At 42.7% G+C, this 12955-nt stretch overlaps 3 protein-coding genes across 3 annotated transcripts; 1 reads left to right on the plus strand and 2 right to left on the minus strand.

Moving 5' to 3' along the window:
- Positions 1–200: 200 nt before the first annotated feature.
- LOC121184349 lies at positions 201–1097 on the minus strand. Its single transcript, XM_041041967.1, has one exon. The coding sequence runs from the start codon at positions 1095–1097 to the stop codon at positions 201–203; it is 897 nt and encodes a 298-aa protein (XP_040897901.1).
- A 5364-nt stretch (positions 1098–6461) lies between these two features.
- LOC121184350 (G-protein coupled receptor 15-like) lies at positions 6462–7910 on the minus strand. The gene is made up of 2 exons (XM_041041968.1): positions 7021–7910; positions 6462–6546 (listed from the first exon to the last, which is right to left on the minus strand). The coding sequence occupies exons 1-2, from the start codon at positions 7908–7910 to the stop codon at positions 6462–6464; spliced, it is 975 nt and encodes a 324-aa protein (XP_040897902.1).
- A 1948-nt stretch (positions 7911–9858) lies between these two features.
- Positions 9859–10725, plus strand: LOC121184351 (beta-2 adrenergic receptor-like). The gene has a single exon (XM_041041969.1). The coding sequence runs from the start codon at positions 9859–9861 to the stop codon at positions 10723–10725; it is 867 nt and encodes a 288-aa protein (XP_040897903.1).
- Positions 10726–12955: the final 2230 nt, after the last annotated feature.

Here is a 12955-nt window from a genome sequence, read left to right on the forward strand (position 1 = left end):
CCACAATTACATTAGTTGATAATGAAAAAAAATGAATCCCACCATTGTTAATTAAATTTTGTTTTGTTGACTCCTTAATATCAATTACGCTACAAAACCACTGATATTTTTTAGACATTCAATGTTTATATAGTCTGTGCAGATACAAACGAATTAACTGCACATTTGCCTTTTATAGTTTGAACACTGTTCAATACAAATCAAGTGATTTGCCCCACCAACCGTTTGGGCCGTTTGCAGCAGCAGACTTTGCTCCACACCGTTTTCCACACGGCCTCCCTGAGCGAAGGGCTCGCCCACAGGTAGAGGGACGGAGTACACAGAGCGTTGCTCCTGGACAAAATTTTCATTGGGTTTAATGCGTCGTTTTTGATGTCGAGATATTTACCCGTCAGCGAAGACACAACCGTGTAGAGCACGGATGGGCCCCACAGCAGCAGAAAAAACACCACAACCACCACTACGATCAACAAAGACTCTTTCTTACTGTCTCTCTCCGGGCCCGGCGGCTCTCGCAGCAGCTGGTTCTTAGTCACAATGAGCAGCTTAACTGTCATGAATACTTTTGTGATAATTATAACCTGCAAACTGATTCTGCTGTATACTGCGAGGTCTATGGCTTTAGAAAGTGGCACCATGTGCTGTATGAACAACTGGCCGTATACATGCACCCAGCTGTACACGTTGACACATATAACCACTTTCGCGGTGATGAAGCGACCATAAAAGAATGGATGACAAATGGCAAAATATCGATCAAACTGGGCGAATAGAAATGTCATGATATTAACTCCAAGAAGAGAGGGTAAAATGTAGTACGTCCCATTTTTAGAAGGGAAGCCCGTCTGCACATCGAACAGGTACTGATAGAAAATACTACAGCCCGTCAGTGTATCACAGATAGACGTGTTCAGCATGAATATAAACCGATTTTGTCTTAACAGTGAACGCGTGTTAACGATGCCCCATGCCACGGAACCGGCCACAAGGATGGTGCTCACCCCGGCCGAGATGTGAAAAATAAAAAGGAAATAGTCTCCTGGACTGGTAAAGTCAACACACAGAGGGACGAGAGTTATGTTGACCGAAAGGATCATGATGGGAGTGAATGATGGAAGCAGCCCGACACGAACTGCGACAAAAACAGGGTAGGACTCGTGTCTTAAAGTCACTTGTTTTTCTGCAGATTACTCTTCTTGTTGATGCTCAGACAGGCGATGGTGTGCAGGAGGGGGGGAGTGGAACAGTGATAGGTGGACTGATGATGACGGACATCCCAATTAAAAAAAAAAAAAAAGTTAACGAGGGATACACTTAGATCACTTAGGTCAGCTCCTTATTGTTGTTGTTGTTGTTGTTGTTGTTGTTGTTGTTGTTGTTGACAATACTTCCTCTCTCGCGTTCAGCTCCAAGAAAGTCCCGATAGGGTGAACTTTAACTGCTCTGTATTTGGAGCTTATTTGTTTCCAGCGATGTGCTCGGGCACAGTTCTGTTGATTCAAAACTGACAGTTAACATCCCATAACCCACAAAGAGATGAATTGTCTTTTAGTAATGAACTTTGCTGAGAGCAGGGGACAGAGCTATCCCACATGTCAGAGATCATGGAGGCAACTTGGGCCCAGTGCACAAGAAGCATTCAAAGCTTTTACTTAGGTAAAACTATCAGTGCCACAATGTAAACATACTATAAAAATCTTTTATTCAAAAGATGAAGTTGAAGTTAAGGTTCATAATAGACATTCATCTATTGACAATAACTTTAGACCTGTTTCAAGTCCAGCCTTCATCAGCAGAATAGTCTAAGCTGCAAACAGTTAAATAGCTTTCTACAACATCCAGCCAGATTCAAACTGCCTTTGTTTAAGTTGTTAGCCTTGTTTCCTCCCTAGTCCTCTTCTGTTTAAGTGTTGAATGTGATACTATGACCCCGAATAGCTTCCTTTGGTAGATCAGAACATCTCATTAATATATCTGGAAAGATCTTAACTAACACCCATCATCTTACAGGGCTCCAGACTTGACACACTCTAGAAAAAAAAACCCTCTAGAAACACAGGTTCAATCTGAGGCAAAAGGGGTGAATTTTATTATTGATATATATTATATTTTAGAAAGCACAACAACTGTGTCACTAAGACTGATTTATATTTTCATTTTTTAACTTAAGTTCACTGCTGCAGCGTTCATCTAGCTGGATGGCTCAGGATACAAGGGTTAGTGACCTGTCACAAGGGCTCAGACTTCCAAGAACATCTTCCCTGCAATAACTTTTTTAAGGCTTTTCAAAATGTTTATTTAAATGTATTTCTCATTTGAGTACTGGAAAAACGTGAGATTGATCAAGGTTTTCTCATAAAATTTCTATTTAGAATAAATAAACAGGCTTTGAGAGTTGTCATTACTCTCGCAATAATAAAATGAAGAATTTGACATTTGAATATAACCTGTCACAGAAACTCAATAAAATAACATGAGTTAGGTCTCTGGCTAATTAAAAAAAAAATCTAATAATTTAGTTATGCTTTGGATTTGTGAGTTTGGATCAAGATTCAAAATCTCATTTTAGAAACCCAATAACACTAAAACAAACAAACAAACAAACAAACAAACAAACTCATGAAATCTCTTATACCAGATGTTTTTGGCACTGTGGGTAAACTGTTGTTTAGAAATCATAAATCACACAATACGCAATTCCCAGTGTGCAGGTTGAATAGCAGAATTTCACCAAAACACTGGGCCCAAATCTGCTTGCAGTAATTTGGACGGAGATAATGGGCCATCTTGACAGCAGACATTTTGACAGGCGTAGCTGGAAAAGCACAAGTAGGGGAGACCGGGGCTAGTTGTCACACTTTTTACATTCATATAGATATCTTGGAATCAAAACATCATATATAAAAAAAATATGTACCAGATGAAAGACCAAAGTCTCAGGTATATATTTTGTATTCATGTCATTTTCATATCTTGTGTCAGTGCAGAGTTATAAGCAATCTAATGGAGATTGTCACCATGTGACAAGTTGCCCCACAAACGGGTAAGTTGTCACACTATGTGGGGTAAGATGTCACACTGGATTTTGCAACCCATAAAATAAGGACAAAATTATTGTTGTTATTTGTTTTAATTGAAAGTGAATAAATGACAATAATTCACTTTTATTACTCAAGAAATAACATGAAATATTATGCAACATGCATTATGAAACTGACACTTCAACTGGTCCTGGAACAAAAGAAAATCTCACTAGTCAGACTTCTCATCTGAGTTGCAGTTTTGGCATAGCTTATGTAGATTGAATTGCCAGGAGCACATGCATCTTATGAAATAACATGAAATAAAATGAAATATTATGAAACATGCATCATGAAACACTTAAACTGGTCCTGGGACAAAAGAAAACCTCAAACAAAACCTGAGCTCACTAGCCAGACTCCTCATCTGAGTTGCAGTTTTGGCATATGTAGACTGAATTGCCAGGGGTGCATTCTTCATGTGCCCATCTTTTGCATATCATGCACTGCACCCATGTTTCTCCTGGGCGGCTGTTTCCAAATGGCTCTATGCAGACCAGGCACAGGGACTCATCTTCTTCCGATGAGGAGTCATCTGGAGTTTTTCTTTTTGTATCTGCCCTCTGTTTGTTCCCTGTGCTTTGCTTCTTTGGCATTTTAGATTTGGTTGCCTTGCCTTTCTTTTTGAACAGTCTTTTCTTCCCTTGTGCCTGCCTTTCAGCTTCAAGTGCCTCCTTCACAGGTGTGTCAGTGAGAATAGAAGTTTTTCTCTTCTTTTTCTGCTGGGTAACTTTTTTTCTTGGACCAGCTTTTGGGTAAGGCCTAATATCCTCTGGAGTAAATGTGTTGGTGGAGGAGGCTGGGTTACTAGGGCCTGGAATAGCTTCTTGGTTGGTGCCTGGGCCTGGAGCAGCTGGGCCAGTGCTGGGGCCTGGAATGGCTGGGTTGGTGCTGGATGGGTCAGTGCTGGGGCCTGGAGAAGATGGTACAATTTCGGAGCCTGGAATGGCTGGGTTAGTGCTTGAGCTTGGTAGAGCTGGGTCTTGGTAGGGGCGATCTGAGATGTAAGATGGCGCAAATTCTGTCTCCAAGAACACATCCCTGTTGTAAGGCTGAATCCCTGTTGCCCGAAAGCCAGCCTGAATATTAAGTGGGGTTGCAGCCAGGGGATAAGCAGTTGCTACAATCCCAGGGATGTCATAGATGCTGAGTGTTTTCCCTGGGTTGTTCCTCATCCAGGAATCAGAGACAGAGTTTACATGCTTTTTAAATGGCCCGTAAACACTTCTGTCTAAAGGCTGCAGCCTGTGTGAGCAGTGGGGTGGGAAGGACAACATGATGATGCCATTTTCTTTGGCGAAATTCAGCCCATCAATAGAGAGATGTGAGCAGTGGTTATCCAGAAGGAGTAAGCAGGGCTTCTCCTTTGAGCACTTGGCATGTTCCACGAAATGCTTGAGGAAATCAACAAAGTGTGGTTCTTTCATCCACCCTGTGGGATTTGCTCCTCCTTTGCAGCCTGGTGGCCCATTGTTCATAAAATGATCACGAAAGTGCACCCGAGGAAATATGAAATAGGGGGGGATGCTGTTCCCTGTGGCTGAGACTGCGCAGGCAAGGGTCACCAGGGTACCCCTTTCCCCAGATGTCAGTGACCCCACCTGCTTGAAGCCACGCCTGGCTACCAATCGGTCTGGTTTCTGTACCGTTGTCACTCCAGTTTCATCCATGTTCCAGATATCTCCTGGTCCCAGGGAATGTCTGGTTAACACTTTCTCCAGATTGTCAAAAAAAGACTTCACATTCTCCTTGTTAAAGGCACTAGCTCTGGCAAGGCTAGTTGCCTCTGGTTTTCTAAGAGAAAGTGAGGGGTGCCGCTTTAGGAAGCCTGTAAACCATTCGGCACTGGCTTTTTCTTTGTCTGACCAAGCTTGCGGAAATTTCAGGCCCTTTGCCACCGCAAATTCATATGCCAGCTTTCTCACCTCTGATGGAGACAAACCAAAATATATGTTAGAGGATCTCTTGATATAGTTCTCAAGCTGCAGTTCCATCTCTGTGCTGAAAACCTGCCGTGGTGATTTGTACCCAACCACTGTAGTTGGGATAGCTGTCTGACCCTGAATTTCAGCTGGTGTGAATGTTTTACAGTACCGCGCCAAAGTACGGTAGTTGACATTAAAGTCCTTCGCCGTACTCCTGATGGACTTGTGACCTAGGGTCACCTGCCTGACTGCCCTCAGCATCACGTCAGGAGCTGCACTGCCATGTTCTGTTTTTCTTTTATAACTCCTGACCATCTTCTCACTTTCTCCTCTCTTTTAAACCACTCTTTTCCTATAAAAATAAAGTAAAATTTTCATTTGGATGTGTTGATTTAAATTATTTTTGAAAGTTATTATTCTGGGGTAAGTTGTCACATGTGACAACTTACCCCCAAATGACTGTGACAAGTTGCCCCAAAAGACCATGTTTGCTAATGCTAGCTCTATCTTAAAGTTAGCTTAAATCAGAACAATGACTGAGGTATGACTGGATGCCTTAATATCTACTTTAACAAGTCCACATGTATAACTGCTAGGATTTTTATCTGAATGAAGCTTATTTCAAAAAATATAGAGTTAATATTTTTTACTTTGGGTAGTGAAAAATGGTTAATTGGTGCTCATCTCAACTTACAATGTGTTGTCCTCTTCTCACTCAGTCCATGAGGCCTGACTATGCAAAGGAAGAAAACTAGTACTCCACTTTTTAGTTGCGCCCTCTGGTGGAGAAGATAATTGCATTGTGACAACTTACCCGTGTGACAACTAGCCCCGGTCAGTCGACCCATCACTATGTAGGAAGAGACACCGATAGATAGCCTGATGATAAATGACGTCTCATCGCCCTTTCCCCTTGAGTTTTCCCCATCAGTTTTATTGAAAATTTGTTTTTCATTTTTTAAAATTTCCTTTTCTAAATCAGCATTCAGCAACAGACAAAACTACAAGACTTAAGAGAGTTTTTTTTTTTAATGAGGGCATAGCCTAAATAAGTTGAGCTTCCTATCATCCATAGCCATCATGGCCCGTTTTGTGTTTGGTTGGAGAAACCACTGTCAACAACAAAACGGATCTGACCAAGGTCCTGAACTTGCGGCTGTGAGTGATAGTGGAGCTGTCCGCGGTGCTCTTCCGCAACCTTTACCATCAGCGGCCGATCCACGCCTCTGAACACGGTCCTGAAAGGTCATAATTTTCTTTCCTGTTACAGCTTGTGCGTTAGTTTGTGCATTTTAGATCACTTGCGGCAAATTCAAGTTACAAGTAAGAGGCAGGTTCGCGGCTTGATACCGCACATCACGAATACAAATGCCAGAATGGCACCAACCGTTCTAACCAGCTTTACAATTTGAACGCCTTTCTGCGACTGACGCCTGCGAGAATTCTGCTTCTAAGCTTAACAAAGACAGCGAGAACCCCGAACAGCTCCTGGATCCTTGGCGGTCTCAGGATCAGCACCTCGGGCATGCGTTGTGACACACCTGTAGAACAGAAGTACGCTTGTTGTAGATCTTAGTCTGGCGCCTTTGTCGCAGCTGAACATATGATTTCAACACAGTGCTGTTTGCATTCATATTGTTTGTGATTCGAGCTGCCCCTGTTTCATCGTTTTGTCATTAAAAAGTAGTTAAAAGGTGAAAGAACTCACGTTAAATCAGAACTGATTGAAACACATTCAAAGTGAGCCCCGTGATCTGCCCATTTAGTCCATCACCCTGTGATACCTTATGATGATCCAGGTGCAGGTTGCTTCATTATAATGTTTTTGTCTTCAAAGTTAAAGCCAACTCTGAAAAAGAGACAGAGGGTGGGGGTGGAGAGAGAGGGAGGGAGAGAGCTGCAGTTATTGTCTCACAAGATATTTCTTATTTACACACAAAATTGAACAAAACAATCAAATATTCCCAAACACGCAAATAGTACAATTTGAAATCGCACTAACTGTTGAGACCGACCTCGCTCTCTTCCAGGGGCAGATCCTCCGCCACACAGTTCTCCAAACTGCTCCCCGCAGCGCCGGGCTGCCCCAGATGTACAGAGCCGGTGTGACCAGTGCGTTTAGACGCGCCATGATGGCGAACAGGTTAGTGGCCTCGTTTCTGAATCTCAGACCGTTTCTAGTCAACTGTCTGACAATTATATTGACAAAGGATGGACACCAAAGAGCCAAGAAGCAAATAACCACAAACACAATGATGCGCAGCGACTCCTTCTTGTTGTCTCTCTCAGCACTGGGCGCCTCTCTCACCAGGTGATTCCTGGCTATGATGTATAATTTAATTGTCATCAACACTTTAATGAGAACTATAATCTGTAGAGTCATTACGCCAAACGCGTTTATTTGAGCCGCCTTTGAAATGGGCACCATGTTCTGCACCGTGAGGATGGAGTATGTGTAAATCCAGCAAAACGCGCAAATACCAATGACAAAAGACCTTGTTATGTAGCGGTTGTAAAAGAACGGATGACAAACGGCGAAGTACCGGTCAAACTGAGCAAAGAGGAATGTTAACACATTGACACCTAGGAATGAGGGTAAAATGTAAAATGTGCCATTCCTCGAAGGATAGCCCTCTTGGACGTCGAAGAGGCCGAGGTAGTAGACCGAGAAGCCGGTCAGAGTGTCACTGATGCTCGTGTTCAGCATGAATATAAAGCGGTTCTGGCCTCGCAGAGACCGGGTGGAGGAGATCCCGATGACCACCGAGCCGGCGACGAGCACGGCGCTGGTGGCGAACATAATATGGAAGATGAAGATGAGGTAGTCCTCTGGAGTGGTGAAATCCACCGACAGAGGTATGGTGGCGTTGAGGAGCATCCTGACGCTCCGCCAGAAGATCGGCATTCCTTGTATTTATACATGAATGCTGCTACTTGTCAGAGTTTAAGCAAACGTCCTGACCTCTAGAGAGCAGGGGCTGTAGCATAAACACCTGGCATGTTTACAGGTAGAGACGGAAAGAATAAATGAAGCCTAATCGACAGAAGTCCCCGGAGTGTTTGTTAGTGGTGGAAACAAGATGATCACCAATCACTTGTTTGTGCTTCCTGTTGTTTCCACAACCCTTTTTAGTGGTTTACTGCGACTCCCTTTCTAAGCCATTACCCTCCACCTTAAGTCTGGATGGTTCAGGATGACCTAGCTGTGAGTGCCTATGGAAAGAGTCAGTTCATATTGCAATGAACTGACATATTTAGGATATTAAGGATATTTAGTGGGAAAACAAGTACGCTGTTCTCCAGCTATGTTCAGTATCAACATGTTTGCTTTTTGCCACATACCTAATTTAACAACACATCCTCGTTATTCTGATAGAAAATGTCCCAATTACATTTCATAAAAGACGTAGTTGCTTTTACAGTTTATGTGTATAGAAGCGTAATTTTGAGGAGACGGGGTTTCTTAAGACATTTGTGAAACGAGCACCTTTAGTGTTACTTTTCCTTGACTTTGCAGGTCTAAGCCCTTCCATTTTTCATGACTCAGTTGTAATGAGGGATGATTTAGTTCTCCCAAATGCCTGTTACTGATTATTGCAGACAGTGATCGTACACAGCACATGTCCCCGCATGGGCATGAAGTTCAATCATAAAAAAAACAACCAACACACACAGCATAAGCCAGACCCTGTATTTTTTAAAATCCTTGTACAGAGTTTAGTGAAAGCTTCCAAACAAGCATTGAATAACACCTGACTAAACTCAATGCTTTTTTTCAGCCAGTAGAGGGAGCAATTCACCAGCGTTTCACTATTGTGTGGACACAAAACGCGTCTCTACTGCTGACGGTCATCACTAATATTGCACCAAATGCGTTGTATGGATTCTTACAAGAACATGCGTCCTTGTAAAGGCGTGTTTTATGTTTGAATCCCCAGTAATTCAGTTTGTGTTCAGTATATACAGTGTTGTAAATTTAACTGCATGAAAGTTTGATCCAGTCATACATTGACCCCCACAGTGGACATCACGGTGTAAAATGCTTGACTCACTGCTTCATCCACTGGAAGTCTAACCTAAAGGTCTGTCAGTTACAAACATACACGTGAAATAGACAAACAATGTAAGTGAAAGAGTTGACAGTAAAGCAGTGATAAATGAAACACTCAACAGAGTCAGTCTGTCTGAATGTAGACACTTTGAGTTAACACATGTTGCTGACAGATTCTTTGTGCAGACTTAACTGTTCATGCAGCATCCAAACACTATCAAACGTGTGACCTCCAGCAGCCACTAATTAAAAACGTTATTTTATTTACATGTGTGAGAAAAACCTTTTCTCTCGGGGGGGGGGCAGACCACCTCAACAGAACTAAACGGTTTTGCATAGAAAGATGTTTTAAATTAGTAAAGATTATTTAGAATTAAGGTGGTTTTTGAGGTGTAATGAGAGATTCTATGTAAATACAAAGACTGGTGCTGCTGTCCTCAGATCCTGAGGTAGACTATGGGCTGACTCTGGGTAAAATTTTGCAGAAACCTGCTAAATTATATGATAATGTAAACATCTGAAAACGATAAAAGATTAATTTGGTCAAATTGTACTATTATTTTTTAGGCCTACTAAGTTACTTTAATAAGATGTTGACCTCTGTATGTTTTTCAGGAGCTTGCTGACTTGTTGTCAAGGGAATTACAGTCACCCAGGTCCACGTCTCCCTGTAAGCTTGACTGTGCTTCCTACATAAATCGGAGCAGAGGTAAACCCCCTCTTCAGCTGAACAGCTGCACAGTGCAACTCCCGTGCGATGAAGACCTGAGCACTCTGTTGCACGCACCTTTTCTCCGCACCGATGAGTAACATCAGCCAGGGTTTGTCTCCTGTACTGCCCCTCACAAGCTTTGGCAATGTGATGATGTTTCTGTTCAGTATTTTCCTGGCTGCAACCATCATTTTCCTCAACGTGTCTGTGTCTCTCTCCATCCTGCTGAGCAGAGCGCTGCGCAGTGAGAACCGCTTCATGTACATGCTGAGCACCTGCCTCAGTGACATCTGCACCGGCGCGTCTTATTATTATGTTGGCGTTCTCGACGTGAGGGACAGCTTCGACTCCCCCACGAGAACCTTGTACATCGTACCCACATTTTTAGGTCTGTCTTACATGGCCATTCTGGCCGCGCAGGCAGACAGGTACCACGCGGTGGTGTCACCTTTTAAATACTCCCTCCGCATGACCCGAAACAGGACCCTGATGGTCATCTTCGCCTACTGGGTCTATGCTTTCCTCATCGTGGGTGTGCATAACCTGGTCACAATCGGGGTAGCCAAAAAGATCACGAGCATTGGCACGTTTGTGGGCAACATATTCACAGTGATTATAATGATAGGGCTGAATGTTAGACTGTTCATCATAGCCAGGTTCCAGTTGGACAGGGAGCCTCCCTCTGAGGACAGAGAGAGCAAGCGCTCATCGGTGTATCTCATACTGGTGGTGGCTGTGTTTTTCTTAGGGACGTGGCTTCCTATATTCTCTCACATTGTGGCCTGTAATTTCATTGGTTCGACCTGTTACACCTTTAAGAATGAAGGCACTGACCCTCTCCGTATTTTGCCGCGAGTCAACGCTGCCCTGACCCCCATTCTGTACATCAGAGGGTGCACTCCGCTCAGAGCGATGCTGCTCAGCAAAGTGTGGAGACCCTGCAGCAGGAGGAGGTAAGAAGGTGATGATGTTTGACGAGTCTACACGTTGTTAACTCCTCAGTGTTATCCAGAGGTGCTTTTCCTGCTAGTTAAATCTGGTTTTCATAGGGTTTACATAAAGTTTTGATCACACAAAAGCCAAGAATCCCTTTATAAAGGCTGCAGAAAAGTCCTTTTTTTTTTTTTTTTTTTTTTTTATCTTGCTTGAAATTCTTTATCTCACAAATTGAAATTGATCCAAATGTCTTTTTGCCTTCTCTTTCATTCTCTTTATAAAGCGTGTATCCTGGACGACTTGGCTCTATGAAACACCCCATCTGCGCGGCTTAATTTGAAAGTTGGATCATTTTGTAAGTGAATGCATGTCAAAGTCAATGTTGTTTTAATTCCATGCCAACATAACCAAACCAGTCAAAGGCTGATTGGGATTTTTCATTGTGAATCCACGCCAGAGAACAAGTTCGGGCTTTGGGTTCCTTGGAAGCTGTTGGAAATGTTTCATCATCGCATCCAGCCACTGTTTCTCCACCTACACACCCACACTGCTTCCAGTGTTGCTCTCAAATCGCAGTGAACTCGTTTCAGATGTTATTCCAGAAAGAACAGGTGGAAATTACAAATGAACACTGATCCTGTAGCGTGTCTGAATTTAGTTATTTTAATACAACATATTGCAATAAATAAAAATTAAAGGTCCCAAGGTCGTCAGTAACTAAAACTCAACTTTGTCATTCCTGTCAAACATGTTTTTTTAAATAGTCAACAGGACTGTTATTCAGTTTTCTTCGGAAGCCTCCTTATTGGACACAAATGTGAAATATGCAAAGGGTAAAGTGTGCCGACTTGTTCTGATCAGCCTCCGGCATCGCTACAGAGAATGTTTACCGTTTGGCATTACATTAAAACTTAGTAAAAGGGAAAATAGTCGTGCTGATTAATCGGCTGTATTCACTCAGTTCTTGTAGCCTATTAATTCCCAGTAGTCGCAGGCTGTGATTTACGTTATAGGGTTAACCAAGTTTCCCTCATAGCCACTGATGTTGTTCGCTAAGGATCCTCATCCAGGGCGAGCTAATAACACAGAAACACATGCAGTGCGTCTAAGCACCCCTGATTATGCAACTTGAGTGTGGCTGAGCTTCCCCGCAGAGGATGCAGTTTCCGCGGCAACCACAGAGTGTCAGAAGAGCACTTTGGCACTGCGCCATAACTTCGCTGTCCATGGGATGTGAACCATGAACCATGAGCACAGAGCGAAGGAGACTGGACTGATACAATATCTAGATCAGCCTGTGTTTCCTCGGGGGCTTCCTGTGGGCTAGGAGAAATAAGATTCATTAATAGCTTAGGTCAGGTGCCATCATCAAAGTAATCTCGTTGATGAGAGATCTAATAAAGTGGTATGTTGGTCAAACCCATCAGTGAGGTTGTATCCTGTTTTCTATTGGCTGAGGGCTGGTGTGGGTCCTCTGTGCTAAGAGGAGGAGCCAGCAGATCGCCACACTTCCGCACATCTGGTGCCCAATATCTGAACCACAACCATCTCCCTATCTCTGCTAATTCCTGTAAATCATCTGGCCAGTCCGGAAGATTTGAAATCACCCTGGTCACCAACCAGACTGTAAATAGTCCTCCTCAAAAGACCCCGACAGTCTTACACACATGCAAACTATATATGGTCAGTATAATTTGTCTACGTGAACCCTGTCAAAACCAAACAGAAAAAGACATACATAAGATATATACATTTGGATGGATGCAACTGACAAAAAAAAAGAACAACAACAAAAAAAAAACATAAAAAAATACACACGGTTGATGGTGGTTTCTATAGGGATTGCGATAGTCACATTAAATACATTACATGTTGAATTTGCATAGTCTGTATAGTCATACTCTGGTGAAGACTTGAGCTTGCAGAGAAACATGGTGCACACTGAAAAAAAGTCAAGTTAATCTGAATCAGAAACGAGCTTTTCACATTTTTAACATAATACAAGCTCATTTATGCTGAAAGAGGTACAAACCTTTATTAAAACACACACCGCTTTACGTCAGCACATGGCCAACTAACATGTCTTAATTTGAGGCGAAAGTGCGAGTTTCTCTCACAAGTTACCGAGAATTATTTTTGGTTTGTTTTGCTGATTCATTTTAATTGGAGAACCAGGCGTAAACATTACACTAAAATCACTTATCATGTCTGACATTTTTTGCAGCGCGGACCTGCATTCAGCAGTGTAGGG

The sequence above is a fragment of the Toxotes jaculatrix genome, chromosome 7, assembly GCF_017976425.1.
Source record: "Toxotes jaculatrix isolate fToxJac2 chromosome 7, fToxJac2.pri, whole genome shotgun sequence".
Taxonomy (NCBI): Eukaryota; Metazoa; Chordata; class Actinopteri; family Toxotidae; genus Toxotes; species Toxotes jaculatrix.

What these genes read in the sequence shown, in the direction of transcription:
- LOC121184349 (XM_041041967.1), bottom strand. Translation starts at nt 1,097, where the DNA reads ATGATCCTTTCGGTCAACATAACTCTCGTCCCTCTGTGTGTTGACTTT.
- LOC121184350 (XM_041041968.1), bottom strand. Translation starts at nt 7,910, where the DNA reads ATGCCGATCTTCTGGCGGAGCGTCAGGATGCTCCTCAACGCCACCATA. An exon ending in TGCCCCTGGAAGAGAGCGAG is followed by an intron (nt 6,547 to 7,020) that starts GTCGGTCTCAAC and finishes TCTGTTCTACAG; the next exon opens with GTGTGTCACAACGCATGCCC.
- LOC121184351 (XM_041041969.1), top strand. Translation starts at nt 9,859, where the DNA reads ATGAGTAACATCAGCCAGGGTTTGTCTCCTGTACTGCCCCTCACAAGC.